Below are 27227 nucleotides of genomic sequence, written 5' to 3' on the forward strand. Positions count from 1 at the left end.
TTAAGAATATTTCTTTATTGGGGGAGTTATTAAAACATAACTCGTAATAAATAAAATATAAATATACATAACAAAAATAAAATACTTAAACAAAAACATTCCTGTTTCGAGTTTGCAAAAGTTACAAGTTGAAACAAAAATTCAGTTCATATATTACTTTGCAGTTGTAAGTAGGCACCAATAAATTTATAAAACGATAAAATAATAATGAGAAAAAGCAATATGGTTTCTACTCATTAATATTCTTCAAAAATATATTCAATCACTTTTGAGCACAGGCATAACTGAGTTTTATGGTATATAATGTTTTTGATACACATTGTAGTTATTACAGATGGCTCTCAAGTACCCAAAATCATTTGGCATTCAAAAATGTTGAAGTTGTTTCCTTCAAACCAGAATGGACCATTTATTTTGTATTCTAACAATACTTGAGTCTCTTGAGATAATCAGACGTAGCTTTCATTCTGATTAGAATAGGCCAGAAATGAGTCCAGTAACTTTGGTTCGACGAGTTCTTGAGAATCTTGGGTGCTTATAACTTCTTTGCCACATGTTTCCACTATCTTTCGCAGTGAGGCCTGAAATTGATAAAAATTGTATTAAAGCGATCATTCGGTCTTATCAAATGCTTGAAAGCATTACTTCAATTAGTTCAATTGGTAATTAGTTGGTGAAGTGGTGATTCCGAACAAGCTATAAATATTTCAAGTAGGGTTATGATCTTCAGTAGCTGGTTCATGGAATCATAAAATGAGATGGGCCATTGGAAAAAGTTCAACAATAATTTTATGGTTACGTAACCTCTATATGTTTCACATAGGTATACTAGGTACAATATTATTTTCTCTCGTTTAAGTAGAATTAAACTTTAAATCCGCTGAAATAAGGTGCTATTTTGTTTTGATAACCCAATAAATGATTTTGGAGTGGGAAAAATATGAAATGGGTAAGTTGAAAAGAGAAAATAATAGGTAAACTTTGACGTAAAATCTTTAGTTTTTTATTGATTATGTATGTAATGTACTCACCAGAGCAGCAACCAAGACTGCATCACTGTTGAACCTGTCATCTTTTTCCCTACACAATTTGACTAATTTGTTAACACCCCCAACTTCAACAATCTGCTGTGCAGCTCTTTGGTCTCCACAAAGTCTTGATAACGCAATCATAACTTTCTGCTGCAGCCTTTTTTCGATATTCTCATCTACATTTTTCACCTGTAGGAAGCACAAAAGTGCTGCAGGTACTCTTATATCTATAAGGGGACCCCTTGTTGTTTCAACAGCAGATACGTTGGCTAGTAAAGCAGCTATCTGCTCTAGAATGTAAACTGAAATGTCGTTTCTTCTTTGTATGGTCTTCAGAATTTCTTTGACACTGTTTTCGTTCATTATGTACTTGATGGTTGTTGGGGCATCCATGGCACTGAGGTTGGCTAAAGCAGCAATACACAGGAGGAGATTTTGACAGCACCTGGTGGTCTTCAAGAATTTGGTTAAGGATCTGACTAGTCTTTTGGAGTAATCCGGAAGGCCTCTAATGCTGTAGTTGTCTTCTACCCAAGGTGCCGTTATTTGAGCCAGCAATGTCACAGCTTCTGAATGTTCAGGCTCTGGTCTTGTTTCCTCTTCGAGGATATCTGCTATCAGTTGGATCCCAGAAAACTTTTCAAACTGCCTGACTGCTGGTGCTATACAGCACATAGTGGACAGAGCCCTGAGTATCAAACATCTAACAGAAGACCCTTCACATTTTTCGCAATGTATCAGAAGCATCGGAACAGCGTCGTACTTGACAAATTCTTCCATCAGTCTTTCTCCAGTTAAAGCAATCATTGTGATTCCGCTAACGGTTGCTTTCAAGTCGATTTCGGATGCTGGATACTCGAGTTTGGTCAACAGTTTTTTCACAGATTGCGTGCATAGTTCTTGGTGGAAGGAGTTCCAGATGTTGTAGAGTTGGTTCAGGTTTTTGGCAAGAACTGCCTTATCTGTAGCTTTGAAGTCTTCTGTTTTCTTGGAGATAGCTAAGTGGAGGTCTCTGTTGTAAGTCTTGAAGAAGTGCATGATGCTGTTGACTAAGCCTTCCGTCTCGATGCTTGTAAGATCTTCACCACTGAAAAAACAGAGGGAGGAAAATGAAATTTGAGGATTTTGCAGTAATTGAGAATGATTCACATTATTTTATTTCGTCAGAATGTCGATTGAGGTGAAAGTTTGGATTTGATGGATATAAATTGACAAGAAATAAAGTTTGAGAGAGTTGCATGCTATGAATGAACCAGCGCTCCAAAACGTTTTTCAAAATTTTTTAATGTCTTATTCATTGTTGTTCTTACCTATTTAGTTGCCTCCATTCTGACTCTATATGGTTTGACATTCGTAACATCTCCCTAAACTTCGCAGTTACGGAGTTTGCGAGATAAGCAACCTTTTCATTGAGTTCAGCTGCAATAGATTTGCTTTGAAGACTTATCATGCATTCTGGGTCATATCTAGACTTGTTCTCTTGAAGCCACAATTTTACTGCGTCGTCGTCTGTTTCATTTTCGATATGTATTGGAGGAACCCTGAAAACAGAAGAAAAATTAATGCTTTATGAGTTTCAGGAAAAATGTTGATCGTATTTCAAAAAGGATAACCCTGGTTTGAACTCGTAGTGTAATATTTATTTTTTAAACGAGTTTTTATGATTGAATTCTAATTCAACACATATTTCATCTTGCAACTACAACAATTTTAATTGTGGAACATTTTAAGCACTTGGTTTTTTGAAATTTTCGTCAAGATGTGTGTATTTTTCGAATTTCGAACCGACAGTGGTCTGAAACGATTAAATTTAGTTCATTGATGAAAAATTTGGGGTTAAATTCAATTGTGTCCGTCCGTCAACTCGACAGCTCTTGAACGGAAAAACCTAGATATGTATCTACTATGAATTTTATTGTTAGGTTCAGGTCTTGGATGCAGTTAAGTTCCTTATAATTAGATGTTGTTTGAAAAATGAGTATAAACGAGTTTTTTTTGGACAAATACTGGAAGCAATTTCTGAAAAAAAAGTTTACAGAATGTCCTTATGATTGAATTCTAATTGAACACATAAAAATTTAATCTTGGCAACCACAACAATTATAATTGTGCAACATTTTAAGCATTTGGTTTTTCGAACTTTTCGTCAAGATGTATGTATTTTTCGAATTTCGAACCGACAGTGGTCTGAAACGATTAAATTTAGTTCATTGATGAAAATTTTGGGGTTAAATTCAATTATGTCCGTCCGTCAACTCGACAGCTCTTGAACGGAAAAACCTAGATATGTACCTACTATGAATTTTATTGTTAGGTTCAGGTCTCGAATGCAGTTAAGTTCCTTATAATTAGATGTTGTTTGAAAAATGAGTATAAACGAGTTTTGTGTATTGATAGGAAAAAATACTGTGCAAGCAAATCAATGGCTTGATAGGTGTTACTCAGTCTCTGTTCCATCGATAACCACGATCAAAAGAATTAAATGTAAGTATATTTATGTTGTATATTTTCGATATCAGTAAAAATTAAGCTTTAAAAAAATGACAGAGGAATCTAGTATTTCCATTCAACAGAACAAATTTGGTTCATAGCTTCGTAATTAAAATCCTGCTAATAAGACGAGCACGCCACTGGATTCTTCGTGATTAAGTGCCGGTGTAATGTTTTTATTTCAGAGCTTTGTCATCAGTATTAGGGGAGATATAAATTTTTTTCGATATCGCCATTTTTCGAATCTTATAATTCGAAAACAGAAAAAGGTGGCCAAAAATGAATACTACTTTTGTTAGTTTCTCAGAAAAAGAGAACAAGAATGGGGTATGAGATTTTGTCTATCTCCTCTGATTTAAAAGTCGTAGTCGTTGCCCACCCTGTACATAAGTAAATCACTAGGATATCTCACCTTTCCCTCTGAAACTTGAGCATCAAATTCATATGAAGACTTCCTCTCCTAGCCCTCTCCATACCAGATCCTGCCTTTGGAGTAGAGGTGTGTTTCGGCGACTCCAAATCATCGAACAAATCCTGCAATTCCTTCTCGCATTCACTATCACTATAACTCTCGTTGAACGCAGTCACACCCTCGTCGTCACTAGAAGAATCCTCCAAGAAACCAGCTGGAGCACTCTTATTGAAAAAACCCTCCCAACTATACTCTTTCTCGGACGCTGATGCATTCGGCAAAGATTTAACTTCGAAAACGCTGCTGTCTTCCTCCTCATTGGAGTTATCGTAGTACGACGACGAACAATTGCTACCGTCATTGCTTGAGTCGGTGGTTAAAGAATGTCTAGTGTTGTCACTGTCGCTTTCTGAATACTGATTAGTCATCAATTCATTCGAATACGTTTTACGTACAAACAGACTTCTGCTCACTCTGGGTGAATATTTCACGTAGCGATTTTTCTTGCTGGGTTCTGACGTTGGTAGTTCTTTAGTTTTTGGTTTGGACAAGATGGGTGAGTGTTTGGTTGGTGTGATCTTCTCCTTGTAGTTGATGGACAGGTTCAGGCCGGTTTTGGTGTTGGAGAGCTCTTTGAAGATCTCCTTTGGTATACGTTGGGCTAAGGTGCCTTTAGGAGTGTTGTTTTGGTGGCTGTTGTTGTGCAGTTCGCTGTCTGAGAATCCGGAGTCTTGGCTGCCTGGACTGGATGAGGTGTTTCTGCAGTTTTGGTCCAAGTCGTTGCCCCACCATACTTTGCTTGGGCTGCGTTTGAACTCTCCCATGTTTGACGGTGATCTGGAACAAGTGTGGAGGTTTGAATTTGGGGAATTATGTTCTAAACTGGTAGTTTAGAAAAATGTAAAAAGAAACTTTGGTTCAGTGTTTCAATTGTTGGTCTTTTGTAGTTTTGTTTTATCTGCTACCGATTTTGAGAAAAAATTTCAAACAATTCTCTAGTAAATATCATGAAAATCCAAATTATTATAAAGATCCAGACAGTAAGCTATGAAGAATGAATGAATTATAAATTTTGTTACTTATTTACCCGATTCGTACCGAACATGTAGATAATAAACAAAGATAGAGAGAGTATACGCAATTTTTACATGTCCCCAACATGGTTAGATTACGTTTTCGGATTGTCATATATTTTCAAATCCAAAATTTCACTATATTGTTATGAATGTATATTATATTGAATGAAATATATTTATTTTAGTGATTCCCGAGTAAATATGCAAATTTGAAAATTTGGAATCCGATTTTTTCCTAATTGTCGAATTTATAATAAGCAGAATATTTATTATTTTCTGTATCTACCTGCTGAAATCCAAGGTTTGGCAACTTTTGCTCTCTTAGTGTCATCGGTTGTTTCACGTCTTTTGGCGCGCTTGGAGTTTGTTTTCTGAATTTCTGATATAGTTAGGTATTTATTTCAATATATTTTGAGTTGATATGAAACGTTGATTCACTATGGGACATAAGAAGTGCGTTCTTTGTGGAGAAACTCGCGAATTGAGTGAAATATCGTATATCACTGATATGTTTCATTTCCGCGCGCTTCATGTCAAATTTGATGGTTCATATTCGGGATAAAATTTGCTTATTGAAAATGACATATGATCCCTCTATCTATGTTTATTACTCTGAGGTAGCGAAGATTAATAAAGATTCAAAAAACTTGAATAATCATTACAAAAAAGTAGGATTACAAGAAACACCCTGTATCTCGAAAACAAAACGTTTGCTGGTCCATGTTTACAGGACTTTTTTTCTCTCAAAATTATCCAAGGAATCTCTCATTTTCCTTTGTTACCTCCAATTCATCAACACCCTGTGTGGCTTCTTCACCAGAAAAAATGATTCAGTTTTTCTGTTCTGATGATAACGCTTTAAACCACAAAAAATCTATAGGAGCTTTGTTTTAAATTTTTTTTGGTTATTTATAGGTACAGATAAAAAAAATGACGAAATACACATATTCCGTCATTTTAGTGCTTTAGTCATTGAGATCAGATCCTTACTCATAGTTTCTAATCACATTGATACGATTCCAATCGAAAAATCATGGGAAAATTTTCGACTGGTAAAAAATTCAAGCGTCTAATTGTACGATACATTTATTTTTCCTCCAGGTATACAAAAGAAACAGTTTGAATAAATAACCTGCAATTGGAAATCACCGGTTGCAGTTGTACCTTTACCTTAAAGTTGGCACTGAATATTTTATAAAGATAGGGGTTGGTAAATTCACAAGGGTACCCTCATGGGCGCCCTCCTCAGGTCATTGTTAAGATTTAGAGCACCTGGAATTACCTTTTCACATGTACACAAAAGTCCTAACGGACTTTCTCATCTCCGACTTAAAAATCTGAGATTTGTTTCATGGGAACACTTCCGTATATAACTTCGTAAATTGATCCAAAACTTGGAAATATGACTTGTGTAGTTTTGAAATTGAACTAATTGAAAAAAAATGGCAATACTTCATGGTCCTTTGATTTCTAAACGTTGTTGAAGCGTGTATCTTTCCATGATTGAATGCCATAACCTATTGGACACAAATGACATAAGAAATGTCAATGAATAATTCACACTGTTGTCATTTTTAATTTCTATAGGAAAGCCCTTTAGGTTTATCTTTGTGAGAATGACACCAATGTTAACATAACGTAACTTAATTCTTACAAATAAATATTTATAAAAAAAAGGTCGATATTCTCAATAATAAGAAACTTATTCTGTTCATCGGCATCAACATTATAATTAATGATTGAAGAATAAAAGGAAAATGAGTGAATGGCACTTTTTCCAATAAATTTGATTAAGGTAATCCCAGACATAATCATCCAATATTTCTAAACTTGCACAATTTCATTGAGAATTTTCTGGTTTCGAAATAAGTACCTACCCAATGTTTATTTTCGATATCTTAAACACACCAACAAACAGATGTTTATTGTTTTATATTACAAGATTGTGAAAGAATTTGATGAGGTGTCATTCAAGTGCCATTGGAATGTAGATAGATGTTTATATTGCTCGTATTTTTGAGCACTGAGTACTTCCAATGCACCACAAAATTCAATTTATACATTAGAGTTTTCTTCCAGTAAATATATAAGTAGTTGTAAACGTTTGAGATTTATGTTTATACCTATATAAGAATATTTTTGCATTTCTTCAGGTTTTGAAGCTATTCAGATTCTTCTTCCTAATCGGTGTAGACATCAAATGAGCGTATTCAAGTTGGTTTTATGTGCAATTAGATTTACTTACGTAAATGTTTGTTTCCGATCAATTTTCATTTTATACGCTTTTTCCTACAGGGAAGTTAATCTTTTAAGGTAATCACAAGCAATTATCGTTGGATAAATTGATGATGGACTATATTTAATCACTAGGGATAGACATATAAGAACTGGTAAGATGTTGTTCCTAGTTTTAGACAATTAAACAGGATATTTCCGAACCAGGTACGAAACTTCAGAAGGTGATTTAGGTTGTTTGAAAAAATGTTGTTATGAACAAATGTCCATTATTTATAAAATACCATGAATATTCTTAAACAAATAGGACGTAAGTACCTATATCTTCCAAAATTTAAACATTTATTATCCCAACTAACGGGTGTTTTTTTTCGAGGTATATAACTTTAAGTTGGCATTACTGTTCAAGATGGCGATGGATTTAACAGCTGTCAAGTGATTTATTCTCAGTTTGGTTTGGCAATTCATCATGAATAGACTCACGCCTGAACAACGCTTGCAAATAGTGCAATTTTATTTCGAAAATAATGGTTCTGTGCGGAATACGTATCGCGTTTAGCGATGAAGCACACTTCTGGTTGAATGGCTACGTCAACAAACAAAACTGCCGCATTTGGAGTGAAGCTAATCCTCAAGTGTATGTCGAAACACCGTGACATCCAGAAAAACTGACTGTTTGGTGCGCTTTATGGGCTGGTGGAATCATTGATCCGTACTTCTTCAAAAACGATGATGGCCAGAATGTTACAGTCAATGGTGATTGGTATAGAGCCTTACTAAATTTTTCATTCCTGAATTGAACAACCATGATGTCCAGGAGCTGTGCTTCCAACAAGACGGCGCAACATGTCACACAGCTTGTGCCACAATCGATTTATTGAAAGACACGTTTGGTGACCGCCTAGTTTCACGTTTTGGACCTGTGAATTGGCCTCCAAGATCTTGTGATTTAACACCGCTAGACTACTTTCTGTGAGGCTATGTAAAGTCATTGGTCTATGCGGATAAGCCACAAACCCTTGACCATTTGGAAGACAACATTCGCCGTGTTATTGCCGATATACGGCCACAAATGTTGGAAAAAGTCATCGAAAATTGGACGTCCAGATTGGACTACATCCGAGCCAGCCGTGGCGGTCGTATGCCAGAAATCATATTTAAAATGTAATGCCACAAGATTATCTTGCGGATAAATAAAATTCATGTCAATCGAATAATCCATCGTTGTTTTATTGCAATTTAAAGTTCTAAAGCTCTAAAAAAAACACCCTTTATTTTCGATCTGATTTATGATATCTTATTATTTCTAAAAAAGAGTTTGGGGCTCCTTGAAGACTTTTTCTATAAGTCTTGTGGTTCTCGAAATGCTTTCAGTGAGCAACAAATTTGGGACACCTGTACAATTTCATTTTGAAAAATATCTGCAAAACTAGTTACTTTGGCTGATAAATAGAAGTAATTAACACATAGAAACTTTAATACGTCGAAATAGATTCCTAACAGCAACAAATCTAGTGTTGACAATTTGATACCACACAACCAATTTTCATTGTCATTACCAGCACGTATCATGTAGACAGGTAACAAAACAAGCCCTAAGGCCATCAGATAATTGAAACCCATCATCAACACATGAAAAAAAATCTTAATTCGATTTTGAGCGCTCTCATATCAAATTAGCGTTCACGAAGAACATCGATACTTGGTGGTCGATATATCACAAAATGTACGGTTGATTACATCCTACGATGTGGAACTAAAAGGATAATTGCTTTTTGTTATTACTCCTCATAGGAAATACGTAAATTACCCAGGTCGACTTCCTTATAAGTAAAATGATTAGATAGGTTGTTAATCTTGCTCGGACAATAGATCTTCCTTATGGTCCTTATTACACATCTGAATTGAACTTATTGAACATACGTTACATACAAAATTCACCATGCAATAGGTACGTAGCTGCACGACAAGACTGGATATCTATTAAACATGGCGATTTATAACTGAAGTATTTTGTATTGCTGCTTCTATACCATCCTGTGATGTTTACCAGCGATCTAATCTTTATGTGCATGTTCCTCGAAGAAAACTAGTATTGCAGTTGCAAATCTTTATGGAATCACTCGGTATATGTCTTTTATACCCCCTATCTGCAATCTGAACATTTTGAAGTGTTGTTCTTTTAGAGTTTCGCTCGAGGAAGAGTTTCATCTGTTTCAGTTTTGCTTCTGAAGATGGTAGAAGTGAATTCACACTTCTACGCACAAATATTCTCATGTTTAAAACACTGTTTTAGCTATACACGAATCTCGTTTTTATCCATTTTCCAAATAACAACAAAGGTAGCGTCACTTTACCTTCAATATCTAGATCCAGAATCAACTGTATGTTCCGAAATTTTGACATTCCTTTTTCGAAGCTTGGTACTAACTAAAAAAAGTGGTAGGATCAAAATTTCTCGACAAACGTCATTTGTGGTATAATTAATTGTAACGGGTGTTTTTTTTCGAGATATGTAACTTTAAGTTGGCATTACTGTTCAAGATGGCGACTGATTTAACAGCTGTCAAGTGATTTATTCTCAGTTTGGTTTGGCAATTCATCATGAATAGACTCACGCCTGAACAACGCTCGCAAATAGTGCAATTTAATTTCGAAAATAATGGTTCTGTGCGGAATACGTATCGCGCACTACGTCCATTTTATTTTGTTTAGCGATGAAGCGCACTTTCTGGTTGAATGGCTACAAAACTGCCGCATTTGGAGTGAAGCTAATCCTCAAGTATATGTCGAAACACCATTATATCCAGACAAACTGACTGTTTGGTGCGCTTTATGGGCTGGTGGAATCATTGGTCCGTACTTCTTCAAAAACGATGATGGCCAGAACGTTACAGTCAATGGTGATCGGTATAGAGCCATGATTACTAACTTTTTCATTCCTGAATTGAACAACCATGATGTCCAGGAGCTGTGGTTCCAACAAGACGGCACAACATGTCACACAGCTCGTGCCACAAACGATTTATTGAAAGACACGTTTGGTGACCGCCTAATTTCACGTTTTGGACCTGTGAATTGGCCTCCAAGATCTTGTGATTTAACACCGCTTGACTACTTTCTGTGGGGTTATGTAAAGTCATTGGTCTATGCGGATAAGCCACAAACCCTTGACCATTTGGAAGACAACATTCGCCGTGTTATTGCCGATATACGGCCACAAATGTTGGAAAAAGTCATCGAAAATTGGACGTCCAGATTGGACTACCTCCGAGCCAGCCGTGGCGGTCATATGCCAGAAATCATATTTAAAATGTAATGCCACAAGATTCTCTTGCGGATAAATAAAATTCATGTCAATCGAATAATCCATCGTTGTTTAATTGCAATTTAAAGATCTATAGCTCTAAAAAAAACATCCTTCAGTATATTCAAATGGTCTTTTTTATCGAAGAAAAACTATACGCTTAGATATTGTTGAATCAAGGCTTATCTACAAAAGAAGGATTATGACCTTTATTATAAAAGAATTGTTGTGAATCATATGCAAATGAATTAATCTATGTGTCATTACTTATTCATAAGCTTCTATTTGCCTTGTTAAAGCATCTATTTACACGAATGTTTGCCATGCGTTGTACTTATACAATTTTTAATTAATTTTAAAAGTTTTTAGAGCTCAATTCCATCATACGCAAATATCAGGGCATTTACCTTTTAGAACAGGCAGATCTAAACGTATTTCAAGTCTCCTGCAACTAATATTTTTAAAAGCAAGAAGCACACGTGAAATATTCACACAGGTTAAATATTTATGCACGCGGAAGATAGCAAATTGAACAATTCACCTCCACATCTTTAAACACTGATAAAATTTGAATTCAAGGAGAACAATTTTTCCGATAAAGAAACTGTTACAAACTGGGATATCTAGGTATGTATATTCCTTGGGGAATTCGGACAAGGTTAATGATTACCAAGAAAATCGAGGAAAATGAAATGACGAATTCAAAGCTTTACAATAAAAAAATTATTCATGCAAGGAAGAAGTTAACTTCCCCTGAAATTTTGACAGTTCCTTTTTTGGAATGTTTAAGATCCAAAAAACGAATCGAAAAAAATTAGCAAACACTTCTCTTGGGACCTTAATATTTGCACGAACAAACAATGAAAAAAAAAAAGGAAAAAAAATCAACACACATCAGTTTACCAATTGACGGTTTCTCTAATTATCTCTAATTTCATTGGAATAAGTGAAAATAACTAATTATCACAAGCAATTAAAATCTATCGGAGTCAGAGAGCGTTGAAGAAGCTTAAGCAGGTAGGTATTCAATTTGTTAATTGATTTAATGGTTTCATCATAGATATTCCATAAGAAAAAACTATAGAGCTTGTTTGTTTGGCAGGAAATTTATTATAAGGAATTTGATATAGTTGAGTCGTTTCCGATCCAGTTCTATAGTTAACCAGATTTGTCTGTTTTGTATGTATTGATTTCACGATGATATCAATTAATTAAAAAAAAAATAGGCGCACGTAAGGTTTCGTATCGTTTGGAACGGATTCTGTTTTTTTCGAAAATGGGTTGAAACTGAGGAATTTTTGTCGCTTAATTTAGCAAAACAACATTTCGAAGTTCGAATATTGATTGAATTCGAAGAGTCAGTGGTTTTTTTAAGGAAAAAAACTGTTTTGTTGAACTTCTCTATGGGAATTCCATGAATTTCTTTGATTTTGTTTCATTACTTCCGATTATAAAACTTCGAAAACTTCAGTGGAAAAGAATTTTATTATCCACCTCTTTAATTCCAAATTTTTACATTCAGAGAATTATCATGGTGCTAGGTTCAAACATTGGTTTATTGGTTATTTATTCTGTACCATTTAAATTATTGAGATAGGACTTGGGTAAATTTTTTTTTGAAAAATGCTTTTCTGTTAGAGACAACGTACTTCAAAGATACCTACAAATAATAATAATAACCGTCTTTATTAGGCGAAAGTTTTTTCCTATTTTTCCCGGAAGTAACATTTCAAAAATTATAACATTCGGTATGGTTTTTTTTTCATATAGGAGCTCAAACAACTACTGTGGATATACTATGAAAATCACGTTGTCACAAATTGGGGCTTTAACGGTAAATTTTACAATTATTGTGTATTCTTGCTACAACTTTCCTCATTTGAATATGTGTATAAAGAAAAAGGGGCAATCTTCAGAATTTTCCAGACGGCATTCAACAAATTTCCTGACATATAAGTTTCATTACGCCATTGGTAAAAATTGAACGATACACGTTTCAACAATGCACTGAAATTGTTAAAATTCTCTACAAAAATGGTGAGGGCTCTTTCTCCAAAAATGAAAATGACCGAATGCAGTTTTTCAAAGAAAACACGATGGAATGCGAAATTATCCGGTCATTTTGATGCACGAGTGTAATTCGGGGGTTTATTTCCCGAATAAACTGTTAACTTGTCAAAGTGACATAGATTCCATAGATGCCATAGATTCGAACTGTGTAATGGTGGATTTATGCACCAGTCCTAAGAACTAAGACATTTCACAAAACTAAATCAATTTGGGGTCGTCGTGAAGCATCTTCTCAGCCAGAAATAGTGATACTGCTTGGAAAATTTGAGCTGTTAGGACAAGTTGGTGATGTGGAGAATAGAAACAGTGTGCGCCGCAAAACAACAACTGAGAATATTGCTGCTATAGACTGTAGTGCTGACGAAAACCCTGGTGCAACAGTTAGATACGGATTTCTCTACCGAGCTATATTTAATGATTTTTTATGGTCGGAATTAAAAGATATTGATGTGGACAAAGTTTATTTTCAACAAGACTGCGATACGTTCGACATAAGCAACGAAACAATCGCAATTGGATTCAAGACTTAAAAGATGAAATTCGTTAAGTTATTGAGGATATACAGCTGCCAATATGCGAATTGGCCATGGAAAATTTCATGAAAAAGACATGGAGCTGTAACTGTAGTGTTTCCCATCGCTAATGGCATACGTATACCTGTTCAGAATGAAATAAATATCCATTCATTTCTCTCAAAATATATCTTATTGAAAACCCTTTATGATTCATTTTAAATTGAATCACTTGTAAACTGCAAAGAAATAAAAAATAAAAGAGCTTTGAATGTTAAATTGCAATAAAGCATTTCCAGAAACATGCTACAGAAATTGACCTGAAAAATACAATCCTAAATGATTAATACTCAATAATAAAACATACGACAACCAGGTCATTTTTTGAATCACAAACTAAGACGTCATCGAAGAATCTTATCAGTTCGATGAATTTCGGCAAAAACAATCGCCAATAAAAAATACAAACAAGTTTTCCAATAATTATCATCAGCATTGCAAGAATGCGAAGAACTACCAAAAGCGGAAAAGTTTTTCTTTTCACGCGCTAAACGGTTTTGACTCTATAAAGACAGTTGGCCGTAGGGCCCGTAGGTGTCTTCGGTAGTAGAATTTTTCCGTCACATGCCTTGAATCGCATCATCTCTCGTTATCTGAATAATCTACGGTAACTGAACGATCGCATTGGCATGAGATATGACCACGACATGTCGACCGTTGCAATAATTCCATAACGTAGTTATAATAACGGAAAAAGGCAATGCAAACATCGGCTCTCTGGGTTCGTTATGGGACCACGCTCGGCAGATTCTAACCTGCAGCAGATATCCGAGAAGACCGTCAAGTCGAGAATTGATCATAACTGATTTCCGGATTGCTTCCGAGTCTACCGAAGGCATAGGAAACATTGTGATCACCTTTGGAAAGAAGAAAATTTTATGTTTTCAATTTCAAAATTTCCGATCGTTTAATTCATTTCAGAACAACTTTGGTTTCGTGGCTGTAAACACTAAATGACTAAATTATGAAAAAATAGTGCATTGCCTATCTGAAAGGATTTTCCAATAAGATGTTTCATTTCTGCTATTGGCAAAAAAGCGAGTATATCTTAAGAGAAATCAAAGGATATTATTCCATTGTAAAGAGGAAGGTATAAGCCATTAAAGATGGAAAACGCCACGGTTGCAGCTCCATATCCTGTTGATATTTCCAATTTCAATTTTCCATGGCTAATCCGCACATTTACGGCTGTATATCTTCGATAACTTCACGAATTCCATCTTGGAGGTCTTGAATGAATTGTGTGACATTGGCATAGACCTTATCTTTCACGGGGCTCCTAAGAAAAAGTCTGATGGTTTTAAATCACAGGATCTTGGTGGCCAATACGCTCTATTAGTGTGACGTCACACACCGCCATTTTTGGTTTCTCATGTCAGTGTTCGGAATCCAAACAAATAAATTGTCATTCAAATTAGTACGGTGTCGTTGAAGGAATTAGCTTATTTTCATAAATAAAAGTATTTGTGGAACGATTTCAGTATTCATTGATAGACAGAGGTTAATATCAGTGAGTTTGAATCCTGTATCATTCCCCAGATTTTGTAAAATCCCGTGTTTATTAGTTGAGCTTCAAGTTCGAACTTACTGGCATTAATCTCGTACCTTCTGTCTATCAATTAATAGTAAAATCATTCCTCAAATAATCTTATTTATCAAAATAAGCCAATTTCTTCGACGACAACGTACTAAGTTGAATGACAATTTGTTTGTTTGGATTCCGAACACTGACAGGAGAACTAAAATGTCGGTGTGTGACGTCATCACTAATAGAGGGTATTGTGATAATCTCTTCGAGAAATAATATGATCAGGATTCATTATATTGATGAGAATTGAGAGTGTATGAAATGATTTACACATTTCCATATTACACAATTAATTCCTACTTCATAAAGTATTGAAAATTTCCACGTAAATTTTCATAGAATAACGGCCTTATCAAATGAATAGCCATATATCATACTATCACGGTATAAAAGAAGATTATTCACAACACAACGTTCACAACGGTATTTATAACGATTGAACAACGGATTAAAAGATTAAGCTGTTAACTACAAGAATGTCATTAAGAGAATTTCATTGGTATTGAATAAAAGCCGAACAAGTTCACAGAATTGGAACACTTTCCCAATGTATTTTTAATACGCTATTTACTGTTCTATGTATGAAGTGTTTGGATTATCTTCTGAAGGTACGTTATAGTAACATTGCATATCGATATATCTTTTTAGCTCATTATTTCCTATAATAAATACCTATTCAGGAATAGGGACAGAGTTTTCTAATAAGAGGTTTCATTTTGAAAAGCCTGCTATTTGGGCACCGGTCACTTTCGAAGCTGACATCTTATGACATTTGACAAGTAAAAACTACTCCATTGCTAGAACCATAAACGAGAGCTTGAAAGCCATACGTACAATCAAAATTGATACGAAAGCAACATTCCTTTATTGTTAATGACAATATCCAAATGCAAGCTGCAAATTCCCGACACAAACCCTTCAAATATTTAGGTTTGTACCTAAATTGTTTCTGAAGCAAGCCAAAGCTTCCGATTCGATAGATTAACATCTGGAAGTATTTCGTTTTCGCATAAAATCGGGATTCGGTAAACCACCCAGATATAAGGAGTGTTAAGGCCAGGTGTACACGTGCCAAACACAAACACGAACGTCTGCTTACCCTATTAAATCACCCATATGGGCAACCAATAGCTGCAGCTGCTATTCTACATTCACCCCATATCTCACTTTCGGCCTTTGGATGAGTGAAAATGATTAGGGAACGCTATATACGAGAAATATAACGGATATTTTCGAACATCTGACAAGCTTTAGGTGGTGAGTTTCTTCCTGGTCCAGCTGAATCTATTTTCAGCTTGAAAAAAATTGTTTCTTTCGGCACAGCAGTATATTTACTGCTATAATGGAATTCAATAATTTTTAGTTCATGAAGATGACAAAGTTGTTGTCGAAACTTTCGTACATGAAATCTTACTAGATGGTTCATTCTGGTAATACTCTGGCCATTAAGATCACTGAATTTACCTACACTCGACTATTTTGGGCGATGTTACTTGATTCAAAAAATTTACATGAGAGGTTTGAAAATTCAGAAAAGCTAAGAATAATATTATTATTATAAAATTCAGATAAACTAGAACGAATTATTTGGAACACATCTACATGTACCCTCCTTTCCTCAAAGCAATGTTGGAAAAGGAATTATTTAAATACCCCATCATACAATCTTTCTTCAACTAATGGAATTCTATCTCTGTTCTACGCATTAGTTATGCACTCACCTAGATTGTTCTACATTCAAAATAAGGTGAAAATTATAATTCAAGTATTTCAAAAGTAGCATTCGTCAGAAACCAATATTAGTTTTAAATTTAAACTGAAAATAAATATTAGTTGAATTTGATCAAAAATTCAAATATAATTATGAGGTTCAATTGGAATTGAACTTGTAATGATTGGTCCAATTGGAACCAATTTTTCTCTTATCGATTATTGAAAATAAATTGACTTAATCGAGCAATGAGTCGGTAAAAATCAATCTAAGAAAGAAAAATTGGGGAGTACTTTCAACACTTTTTTTCAACACATTGCATTCCCATTTCAAGTAATCTTCGCTAGTGTATTCGTATTATCCAACAGTTGTTTTTTTTTTACTCTGGTAATCATCTAAACGGAGATACAGCAATAAACCACAGAAACCAATCACAATTGTTCTGCAGTGGTTGAAATTCCTAGATGTGTAATTTGAAAATTGATTTTGAACGTTTCAATCGCCGAGGTGTGAGTTTGATGATGATTCACCTTCATCATTAATGGAACGTATGAATAATTAATGATCTACACCTATGTAATACAAACGATCATAAAGATAATAGAAGGCTTGCATTCTTTATCAGTGACTTGAAGTATTTCGCGTAATAACACTATCTTAGATTACGAAATAATTAGAACGAAATTAGAATGATTTGATAAGTGAAATAGAAAATTTATTTCAGTGAAAGATGTGTCAATGAAAGTACAAGATTGAATGTTATTATTTTGGTTGGCAAAATTGTATCCTTGCACAGGAAGAAATATAGGGTTGTCCAATAAGAAGTTTCCTTTTTATATTGAAAGAAAATGGGTATGCTTAGGCGTACTACTTTTTCGAGATTCGAGGCTTTATTGTAAAATTTAAGGTATTGAATGGAGCATTAGAATAGACCGAGAAATAGACCTTATCACGTGGCCTCTAAGAAAAAATTCTAAAGGTATTAAATCACAAGATCTTGGTGGCTAATTCATAATTCATTCGCATCTTTATTTTGGCCATTTCTCCACGAATATACTCTTCGAAGAAAGTGGTCGTTGAATTCCACAGTTATCCACAACCTCAAAAATAACGAACTTTACTGGAAGTGCCACCCACTAAATTGATGGTCACAACCCGATTAAGATCGCCATCGATGTTAAGACGTGTCCGAACTTTTGGCTCGTGTCAAACAGACGACCCATAAGCTACTGGGTCATGGTTTTTGAGCACACCGGAAGGATGTCTCCGGTTCTTCATGCTCTATGACTCCGGCTTTACCAATATGCAATCCCACAACTACTTATACATTCAAGAAGTATAGTTTTCTTGTGTTTCGTTACAGGACTTCCCAATAAGGAAGATTTGATTTAGAACGTGGAAGCAATTTGATTTTAAGTGATGGAAATATTGATATTTGTTGTCGTATTCAGGAAGATGCACAGAATTCGCTTCGGTGCGTAGCATAGAGTAATGAAAATAGATAGAGGGAGTATACGCAATTTTTACATGTCCCCAACATGGTTAGAATACGTTGTCGGATTGTGATATATTTTCAAATCCACAATTTTACTATATCATTATGAATGTAAATTATATTGAATGATATATATTTATTTCAGTGATGCTCAATTAAATATGTAAATTTGAATATTTGGAATACGATATTTTTCCTAATTGTGAATTTATAATAAGTAGAATATTTATTATTTTCTGTATCTACCTGCTGAAATCTGAGTTTTGGCAACTATTGCTCTCCTAGTCTCATCCGTTGTTCAACATCTTTTGGCGCGCTTGAAGTTAGTTTTCTGAATTTCTGATATATTTAGCTATTCATTCCAATATTTTTTGAGTTTAAATGAAACGTTGATTCACCACGGGACATAAGAAGTGCATTCTTTGTGGAGAAACTCACGAATTGAGTGAAATATCGTATCACTGATATGTTTTCATTTCTACGCGCTTCATGTCAAATATGATAGTTCATGTTGGAGACAAAATTTGCTAACTGAAAATGACTTATGCTCCCTCTATTTATGTTTATAACTCTTAGCAACAACCATTTAAAATTTAACATTCTTATTGGAGAACCCGTCATATTTTTTTTTCGTTTGCTGAACGAAATAGTTAAAAAAAGTAATATTTTTTCATGTCATGTCACTGACCAGGAAGCTTCAACTCCAGATTCGTATCTAGAAGACTGAATTTTGTGAAATGAATAATAATTGTTCCAAATAATATTAATCTTTTAGAGTTAATTGAGTTCGTAAGGTTTGACCAGTTATTGTTATACTTTTTTTTGAATCATTATCAATGAACGTTCGACGAAAAAATACATACAAATAATTCGTGGTACGATAAAAACAAATTTCACCTTGAATATCTTGCACTTCATTCACATCGAGCATATTTGACATTTCTCAATTTGACCTTCGACGTCGACATTTACATAAATAATTGTTTTTCATTCATTATTCAAATGACATTCCGAAGATCCAAGCTCCACAAAGCGATGTTCCAACGATACGAACAAAAACGAAAAAAAACCATAGCAATCAGTTCCTGTCTCTTGGACGGCCAGAGCGCATCGAATGTCGGTAAAAAGATATAAATCGACGTCAATTACATCTTATTTGCTACCGATGTACGTTTGTACGGTTGGCAGATGAACAACCTATTTCCTTTCAATCGAATTGTCTAAACATTAATCATTTTAGAGCGGTAATCGTCGCTCGGTTGTTTTCTAATTGGGCTGGATTGAGTTCGTCCATTTACCTAAATTCGCGAATGACTCGATAAAGTTGTTGTGTAACAATGTAACTTCGAACTTGAACTAATGACATTGTCGGGTAGATTTTATTGGTCATGACACTGGAAATGCCAATGATCTGTTCGATTTGCGACGGTGTTTTAGCTCGCTTTTAAGTGTTAATTATATGATTTTCCTCGGTAAACTTGGTGGAAATTGTAGCGATTCAAGCCACTCCCAAATGAACATTAGAATACACCGAGAAAACAGTGATGTAACTGTGGTTTTGCACTTTTGATGCAGCTTTAATTGAAATGCAAATTTGTGCACTAAATGTTTTGTTATTTTCTTGAATCGCAAATTACCTAGGCACGTGAAGACAAATATGAAAATATTCATAAAAAATTTTTACTATGCAGTGACATTCAAACTCGTGGTTCAGATTGTAATAAAGGATGTTTTCTTAGAGCTATAGAACTTTAAATTGCAATAAAACAACGATTGATTATTCGATTGACATGAATTTTATTTATCCGCAAGATAATCTTGTGGCATTACATTTTAAATATGATTTCTGGCACATGACCGCCACGGCTGGCTCGGATGTAGTCCAATCTGGACGTCCAATTTTCGATGACTTTTTCCAACATTTGTGGCCGTATATCGGCAATAACACGGCGAATGTTGTCTTCCAAATGGTCAAGGGTTTTTGGCTTATCCGCATAGACCAATGACTTTACATAGCCCCGCAGAAAGTAGTCTAGCGGTGTTAAATCACAAGATCTTGGAGGCCAATTCACAGGTCCAAAACGTGAAATTAGGCGGTCACCAAACGTGTCTTTCAATAAATCGATTGTGACACGAGCTGTGTGACATGTTGTGCCGTCTTGTTGAAACCACAGCTCCTGGACATCATGGTTGTTCAATTCAGAAATGAAAAAGTTAGTAATCATGGCTCTATACCGATCACCATCGACTGTAACGTTCTGGCCATCATCGTTTTTGAAGAAGTACGGACCAATGATTCCACCAGCCCATAAAGCGCACCAAACAGTCAGTTTTTCTGGATGTAACGGTGTTTCGATATACACTTGAGGATTAGGTTCACTCCAAATGCGGCAGTTTTGTTTGTTGACGTAGCCATTCAACCAGAAGTGCGCTTCATCGCTAAACAAAATAAAATGGACGTAGTGCGCGATACGTATTCCGCACAGAACCATTATTTTCGAAGTAAAATTGCATTATTTGTAAGCGTTGTTCAGGCGTGAGTCTATTCATGATGAATTGCCAAACCAAACTGAGAATAAATCACTTGACAGCTGTTAAATCGGTCGCCATCTTGAACAGTAATGCCAACTTAAAGTTATATATTTCTAAAAAAACACCCGTTGAAAGAACCAAAAATATCAACTATATTTTAAAATGGAAGAACCCCCTTTTATTATAAGTTATTATAATTTCCACTATTATGTGAATAAGAATTTTGCGAAACATATAAGCCTCTTCAGATTTCTTATATTTTTAATAACTAATTGTTATGCACAAAATAAGATAGTGGAAATTTCAATAACACATATTTATAATACCAACTAAAAGAGTTTAAATCAAATACCATTGCTTCTAATCTGAAATGATTTTTTTGTTTTTATTCGTCCAATATATACTTTTTTCTTATGATTAACCTATATACTCCTGATTCATAATTTTGTTATGAGCCCTATATGAATAGCGTAAATTTATTATATTTTTTATGCCAGTTCAGTTATTCTTTCAGAATAATGAACTATAATGAGATATTAGCAGTCGAGTAAGTATTAATAACCGTATGCAAAAGATCGAGTTAAGAAGAATACACGATTTTCCTCAGCCAACTTGAACACAATTGCTCCCAAATGATCAATAAATAAACCAATAAACCAAGAAATAAACTCGCAGAAGTCGTCAAAGAGAGATCTCCAACGCCCATGCGAAATTTCTAATGAAGAGGAAAATACCCCACAAAAAAACATTTTACAACAACCTTCACCTCTTGTGTTACCGTCAGTTTCCGCTGAGAGAACCATCACCGACGGCAATCCCGAACACCACGAAGATGACGCTGCTCTAAGTCGAGGAAGCAGTGATTCATTATCAATTATTCTGATTCTGCGAACTGAGATTACTCAAGGAGAAATTCTGATTTCATGAATGAGCTGGGAACCTCTACGCTGCAGCAAGCGAGAATGTTAATTTTGTTGACAATTTTTTTATACGTCAATTCCAAGGGCGTAGATATAAGGGGGTAAAACGCTCTATTAGTGTGACGTCACACACCGCCATTTTTGGTTCTCCTGTCAGTGTTCGGAATCCAAACAAATAAATTGTCATTCAAATGAGTACGGTCTCGTTGAAGGAATTGGCTTATTTTCATAAATAAGAGTATTTGAGGAACGATTTCAGTATTACTTGATAGACGGAAGGAACGAGGTTAACACCAGTAAGTTTGAATCCTGTATCATTCCCCAGATTTTGTAAAAAGCCGTGTTTATTAGTTGAACTTCAAGTTCGAACTTACTGGCATTAATCTCGTGCCTTCTGTCTATCAATTAATAGTAAAATCGTTTCTTAAATAATCTTATTTATTAAAATAAGCCAATTTCTTCAACGACAACGTACTAATTTGAATGACAATTCGTTTGTTTGGATTCCGAACACTGACAGGAGAACTAAAATGGCGGTGTATGACGTCATCACTAATAGAGCGTATTATTAGGTGTACAACTTTGCTTCCGCCGTTTTGCAATAGATGGCTGTAGCGGTAAGTGATAGTCGAAATAAATAGATCGTAGATGACATACAATAACCTTAGGTATTTGTTAAAAGGTTAAAATTATTCTCGATGAAACATGTCAGCTTACTAGCCAAATTTTCGTCATTTGCGAGATGTTTTAATTTTCTGCTTTAATGTGAAGAAATCTGCGGCTGTGGCTCATCGAATGCTCTCAAATAGATATGGTGAAGCCGCTAATAGTGAAATACCGTGCCGAGAGCGGTTTCAACGCTTCAAGAAGGGTGATTTTAACGTCGAAGACGAGCATGGAGGTGGAAGAGAGAAGGTTCTCGAAAATGCAAAATTGGAGGCATCACTTGATCAAGACTCGTGCCAAACGCAACAATAATTGGCAGGTTCATTGGGAGTGACTCAACAAGCCATTTCAAAACGCCTGAAAGTCATGGGAATTATTCAGAAACAAGGAAATTGGGTGTCGTACGAGTTGAAGCCGGGAGATGTTGAACGGCGTTTGTTTGCTTTGAATAGATGCTTGCAAGGCAGAGACGAAATGAATTTCTGCATCGCATTGTGATTGGAGACGAGAAATGGGTTCATTACGATAATCCCAAGAGCAGAAAATCATGGGGATATCCCAGTCATGCTTCCACGTCGACGGCCAAACCGAATATTCACGGTATTTGGTGGGACCAGATCGGCGTAGTGTATTATGAGTTGTTAAAACCGACTGAAACAATTACACACGATCGTTATCGAACGCAATTAATGCGTTTGAGCCGAGCATTGAAAGACAAACGGCCGGAATACATCGAGAGACATGATAAAGTGATTTTACAGAATGACAATGCTTGACCCCATGTTGCGAAAGTGGTCAAGACATACTTGGAAACGTTGAAATGGGAAATCCTACCCTACCCGCCGTTTTGTCCAGACGTCGCTTCCTCGGACTATCACTTGTTTCGATCAATGGCACACGATCTGGCAGACTACCACTTCCTATCTTATGAAGAAGTTAAAAATTGGATCGATTCGTGAATCGCTTCAAAAGATGGCCAGTTTTTTAAACGCGGGATTCGTACGCTGCCTGAAAGATGAAAGAAAGTAGTGGCCAGCGATGGACAATACTTTGAATCAAAAATGTATTACCAGTTTTTTACAATAAAGCCTCGAATTTCGGGAAAAATGGCGGAAGCGAAGTTTTTTGTGAGTTCTAGAATACTAATTTCAAAATATCAGAGGTGTAAGTCACTCAACTTCAATCATATAAAAACAGGAACCATAACCATTGAGAAAAGAATCTGTCTACAATCTTAAAACCTGCAAGGTGCCATAACAACCAGTCATCCTATAAAAGTTCAACATTTCAGCTCTAGTCAGCTATGCATTACAAAACTGTTGATTCAATTATTTGATATGCCATACGTATAAAACAAACATCATTGAAATACGGTACAGTCACTCAAGATAACTGCAACTGGAAGCAAGCAATGCTTATTGTATTTCCCGATAAATGGTTTGTTCTTTGACATCAGGTGCACAGGTTCATTAGGAAAGCTTGTTTATCCCTTTGTGCTAACGCTGAATCAATGAAACAATCGACGTGATTCAGATTATTGAGATTTAGAGGTTGATTTGTTTCCAAATATCGACATAGGGAGTAATTCAATGATTAGTTGGGTATTATTGAGTCATTGTTGGAGAATGGCTTGACTCAGGAAATACTGAAGTTCAGTTTCTTTGAACGTTTTCGAAATGGTTATTAGGTATTCGTTTTATTGGCATTGACGCGAAAGAATTTCAAGATCTTTCCGATATTCTGTCTTTGGAAAATTAATAAACATAGATAGAGGGACGTTAGCAATTTTTACATGTCCCCAACATGGTTAGATTACGTTGTCGGATTGTGATAAATTTTCAAATCCACAATTTTACTATATCGTTATGAATGTATATTATATTGAACGAAATATATTTATTTGAGTGATTCCCGATTAAATATGCAAATTTGAATATTTGGAATCCGATATTTTTCCTAATTGTCGAATTTGTAATAAGCAGAATATTTATTATTTTCTGTATCTACCTGTCGAAATCCAAGGTTTGGCACCTTTTGCTCTTCTAGTGTCATCGTTTGTTTTACGTCGTTTGGCGCGCTTGAAGTATGTTTTCTGAATTTCTGATATATTTGGGTATCTATTTCAATATATTTGAGTTGATATGAAACGTTGATTCACTATAGGACATAAGAAGTGCGTTCTTTGTGGAGAAACTCGCGAATTGAGTGAAATATCGTATCACTGATATGTTTTCATTTCTGCGAGCTTCATGTCAAATTTGATAGTTCATGTTGGGGAGAAAACTTGCTTACTGAAAATGACATATGCTCCCTCTATGTTTATTACTCTGAAAAATATACTAACAATCGTTATAATTTTTCTGTTGGGTGTGATAATTTAGAATCTAGAAGAACTTTAATATTCTCAAAACTTTACTGCTTTGAAACTAGTAAAGATTGAATTCTGCGTTAAAAATATTGAATTCAATATGCATTTCCCATTTTTTTTTCATTTCATAATTGTATGTCGGAAAATAGTCTGATTTATCCAATTTATTTATCTTTAAAATTAAGATATAGATTGATTACTTGATCATAGAAGATCAGTGCAGTACCAGCTTTTAATTCAAATTTATGCATAAAAATCTTAGATTTCCAAAAAAAAAGCTCATTAAATTTATTAAGTTTCTTCATATATTTTCTGAGAGATTTTAATACCAATAGTTTTGGACTAATGAAAAGTTGAATAATAATTTTATATTGCAAGTCTTTTCGACAAAGGACCAGGCAACAGCCTATTGAAAATTGTCACATTAAATTTTTGTATGTTGTATAGAATATGACCTCCTGATCTATAGATCCAACTTAATCCTTTAATTTTCGAGGTACAGGGTGTCGAATTATGAAAATGACATTTCTTTAAAGTAACATTCCTCGTAGGAAAACATCTTGAATGAAAAACTTTTGCGTGATAAATATTTTTTCACTCTGCCTATATGAAATTTAATAAAAATATATGCTTTCTGAGTACCTAATAATTCTAGTTACCACAAAAAAAAACGAAATGTTCCTAATCCCTTATCTTTAGTGTGTGTTACTTGCAGTCTAATTATCGTTATGAAATCAATAGTCGAGGTCAAGTGAAGCACCTAAAGCATATCAATTACAACAATTGTTTCAATTGTGAGTCATTCCATTATTCAATTATTCATAATTTTCTTGTATTTATTTTTGTATCTTTTCTATGTGAATCCAAACGCTATCTAAGCATATCTAAACAATATTGGAAGCTTTTCATATGGGTTTTTGTTTTATTTATTAGAATAATCAAGACAAATTGGGAGGAATATTCACATCGTTATAGCAAATAACATACTCAGACCAACATGCAGATATTGCTGGATACGTAACATATAATATTATATTGAGGAACTAATTATCTTTAATTTCCTGTGTTTTTCGAAATCAAGGATTAATTAAGTTATATCTAACCGGTTTCAATCTCATAATAAATGTTTTTTGAGGAGTCTGATACAGGTCTTATTATCTACTAAAACTCATAGGTAAAGCTATTGGTATAAAAACGTGAAATTTTCATTGAAACATTCTGAATATATGAACTATTTCAATTGTTTTATTGTCTTCATTTTTTTGCTTTTCTTCATGCAATACTTAACGAAATAAATTTGAAAAAATAGAGAAGATTAAATCTCGAAAAACTTCGCTACAAACAAACTATGTACTTCCAAGAAATTTTCAGTAATAATAATCCAATTTCTTTTATTTCATCATCTGAAATATCAAGCCTGAAAAAAACTTCTAGGCGCAGCTTTTTATCTTAACAATTCGACAACAAATTAAAAGATTAAAACCAAATTTGAAAAAAATTCTCGAGATTTATTTCAAGTTATGTTCAAATTTTTTCTACATACCTTAATTATAAAAACGAATTATTATCCAACAAAAGCACTGTAAATTTCGAAATATACCGCGTGAATATCTTGCGCGCGCACTGTTTTACATCACTAAACACGTACGATATGACTATTACGGAGCCCGCGGTGCGAATAAAACAGGTAATCTATGAAATAAGCGCCCAACGATGGTACGAAATGGTGATGGTTGAGAGGCGGGGCTTATTGGACCCAGGGATCCACGAATAAAAGCCCTCGAGAACTTTCTGTTGAAGAAGAGTTGAAGGGTTGAATTTATTGTCTAAATTTTGAAATAGAATCGATTTAGAATACTGCAATAATTATGCGCTCAATACATTAATTACATGCAGGGGCGTAGATAGATTTTTTTAATTTGAGGGAGGTGATCGAAAAAAATTTCGTCAGGTACAATTATTTTATCAAAAATACGGTTCGCCAATAAATTAATGCACCACTAAAAATTAGACAAAGTTCAAGATACATTTTCGCCAAAACTACTCGTCCGATTTGGACGTTTCTTTTATTTTTTTTTCTAAGTTCATGCAAAAAGCAAAAAATGATTTATTGAGGTGCGGCACTAGATGTAGGAAAATGAAAAGCGCAACTTGAATACTTATTATTAATATCGATTTGCATTGAAACAGGAACTAATAAGTTACGAACAATTTAACTCAAACTTTATTTTTACCCTCAATGTTGAAAGTGAATGAACAATTTTCAATATGAATATTTCGTAGTGAAGTACTTTTTAAATCCACTTCCTGATTTGTTACTGCTGTAAACGTACTAGTACTTGGTAACTGTACATCGTTATTTCCTTCAGGCTGAAATATTTGACAGATATGAGTGCAATAAAAACTTTACTGCACTAGTGCAATAAAGAACTTCTTTTTCAACTAAATATAGTTCAATAAAGTTTTACTTTTTGCATGAATGTAGAAAAATAAATTTATAACAATCTGTATCCCCCTTATTCCCCTCTGGGTACGCCACTGGAACGATACAAAACAATGTTAATTTTTTTCTCCTGTTGTTCAGAATAATTTGGAGGATATGTGGTTTCAACAAGAGGGTGCCACCTGTCACATAGACTTCTTAACGAGAAAAAAATTTGGTGAAGAAATTATCTCAAGAATACTCATACAATTAATTATCCTCCTAGGCTGTGTTATTTAACATCTTGTGTTTTATTCCTTTGAAGAGATGTT

General features: G+C 34.6%; 1 protein-coding gene across 1 annotated transcript; it reads right to left on the bottom strand.

Moving 5' to 3' along the window:
* On the bottom strand, positions 1 to 26196 carry LOC123675968 (protein inscuteable homolog). Its single transcript, XM_045611574.1, has 5 exons — positions 26018 to 26196; positions 3934 to 4772; positions 2342 to 2572; positions 1032 to 2118; positions 1 to 581 (listed from the first exon to the last, which is right to left on the bottom strand). The coding sequence occupies exons 2-5, from the start codon at positions 4755 to 4757 to the stop codon at positions 450 to 452; spliced, it is 2274 nt and encodes a 757-aa protein (XP_045467530.1). The 5' UTR covers positions 4758 to 4772; positions 26018 to 26196; the 3' UTR covers positions 1 to 449.
* Between the last annotated feature and the right edge of the window lie 1031 nt (positions 26197 to 27227).

This window comes from Harmonia axyridis, chromosome 3, assembly GCF_914767665.1.
Source record: "Harmonia axyridis chromosome 3, icHarAxyr1.1, whole genome shotgun sequence".
NCBI lineage: Eukaryota > Metazoa > Arthropoda > Insecta > Coleoptera > Coccinellidae > Harmonia > Harmonia axyridis.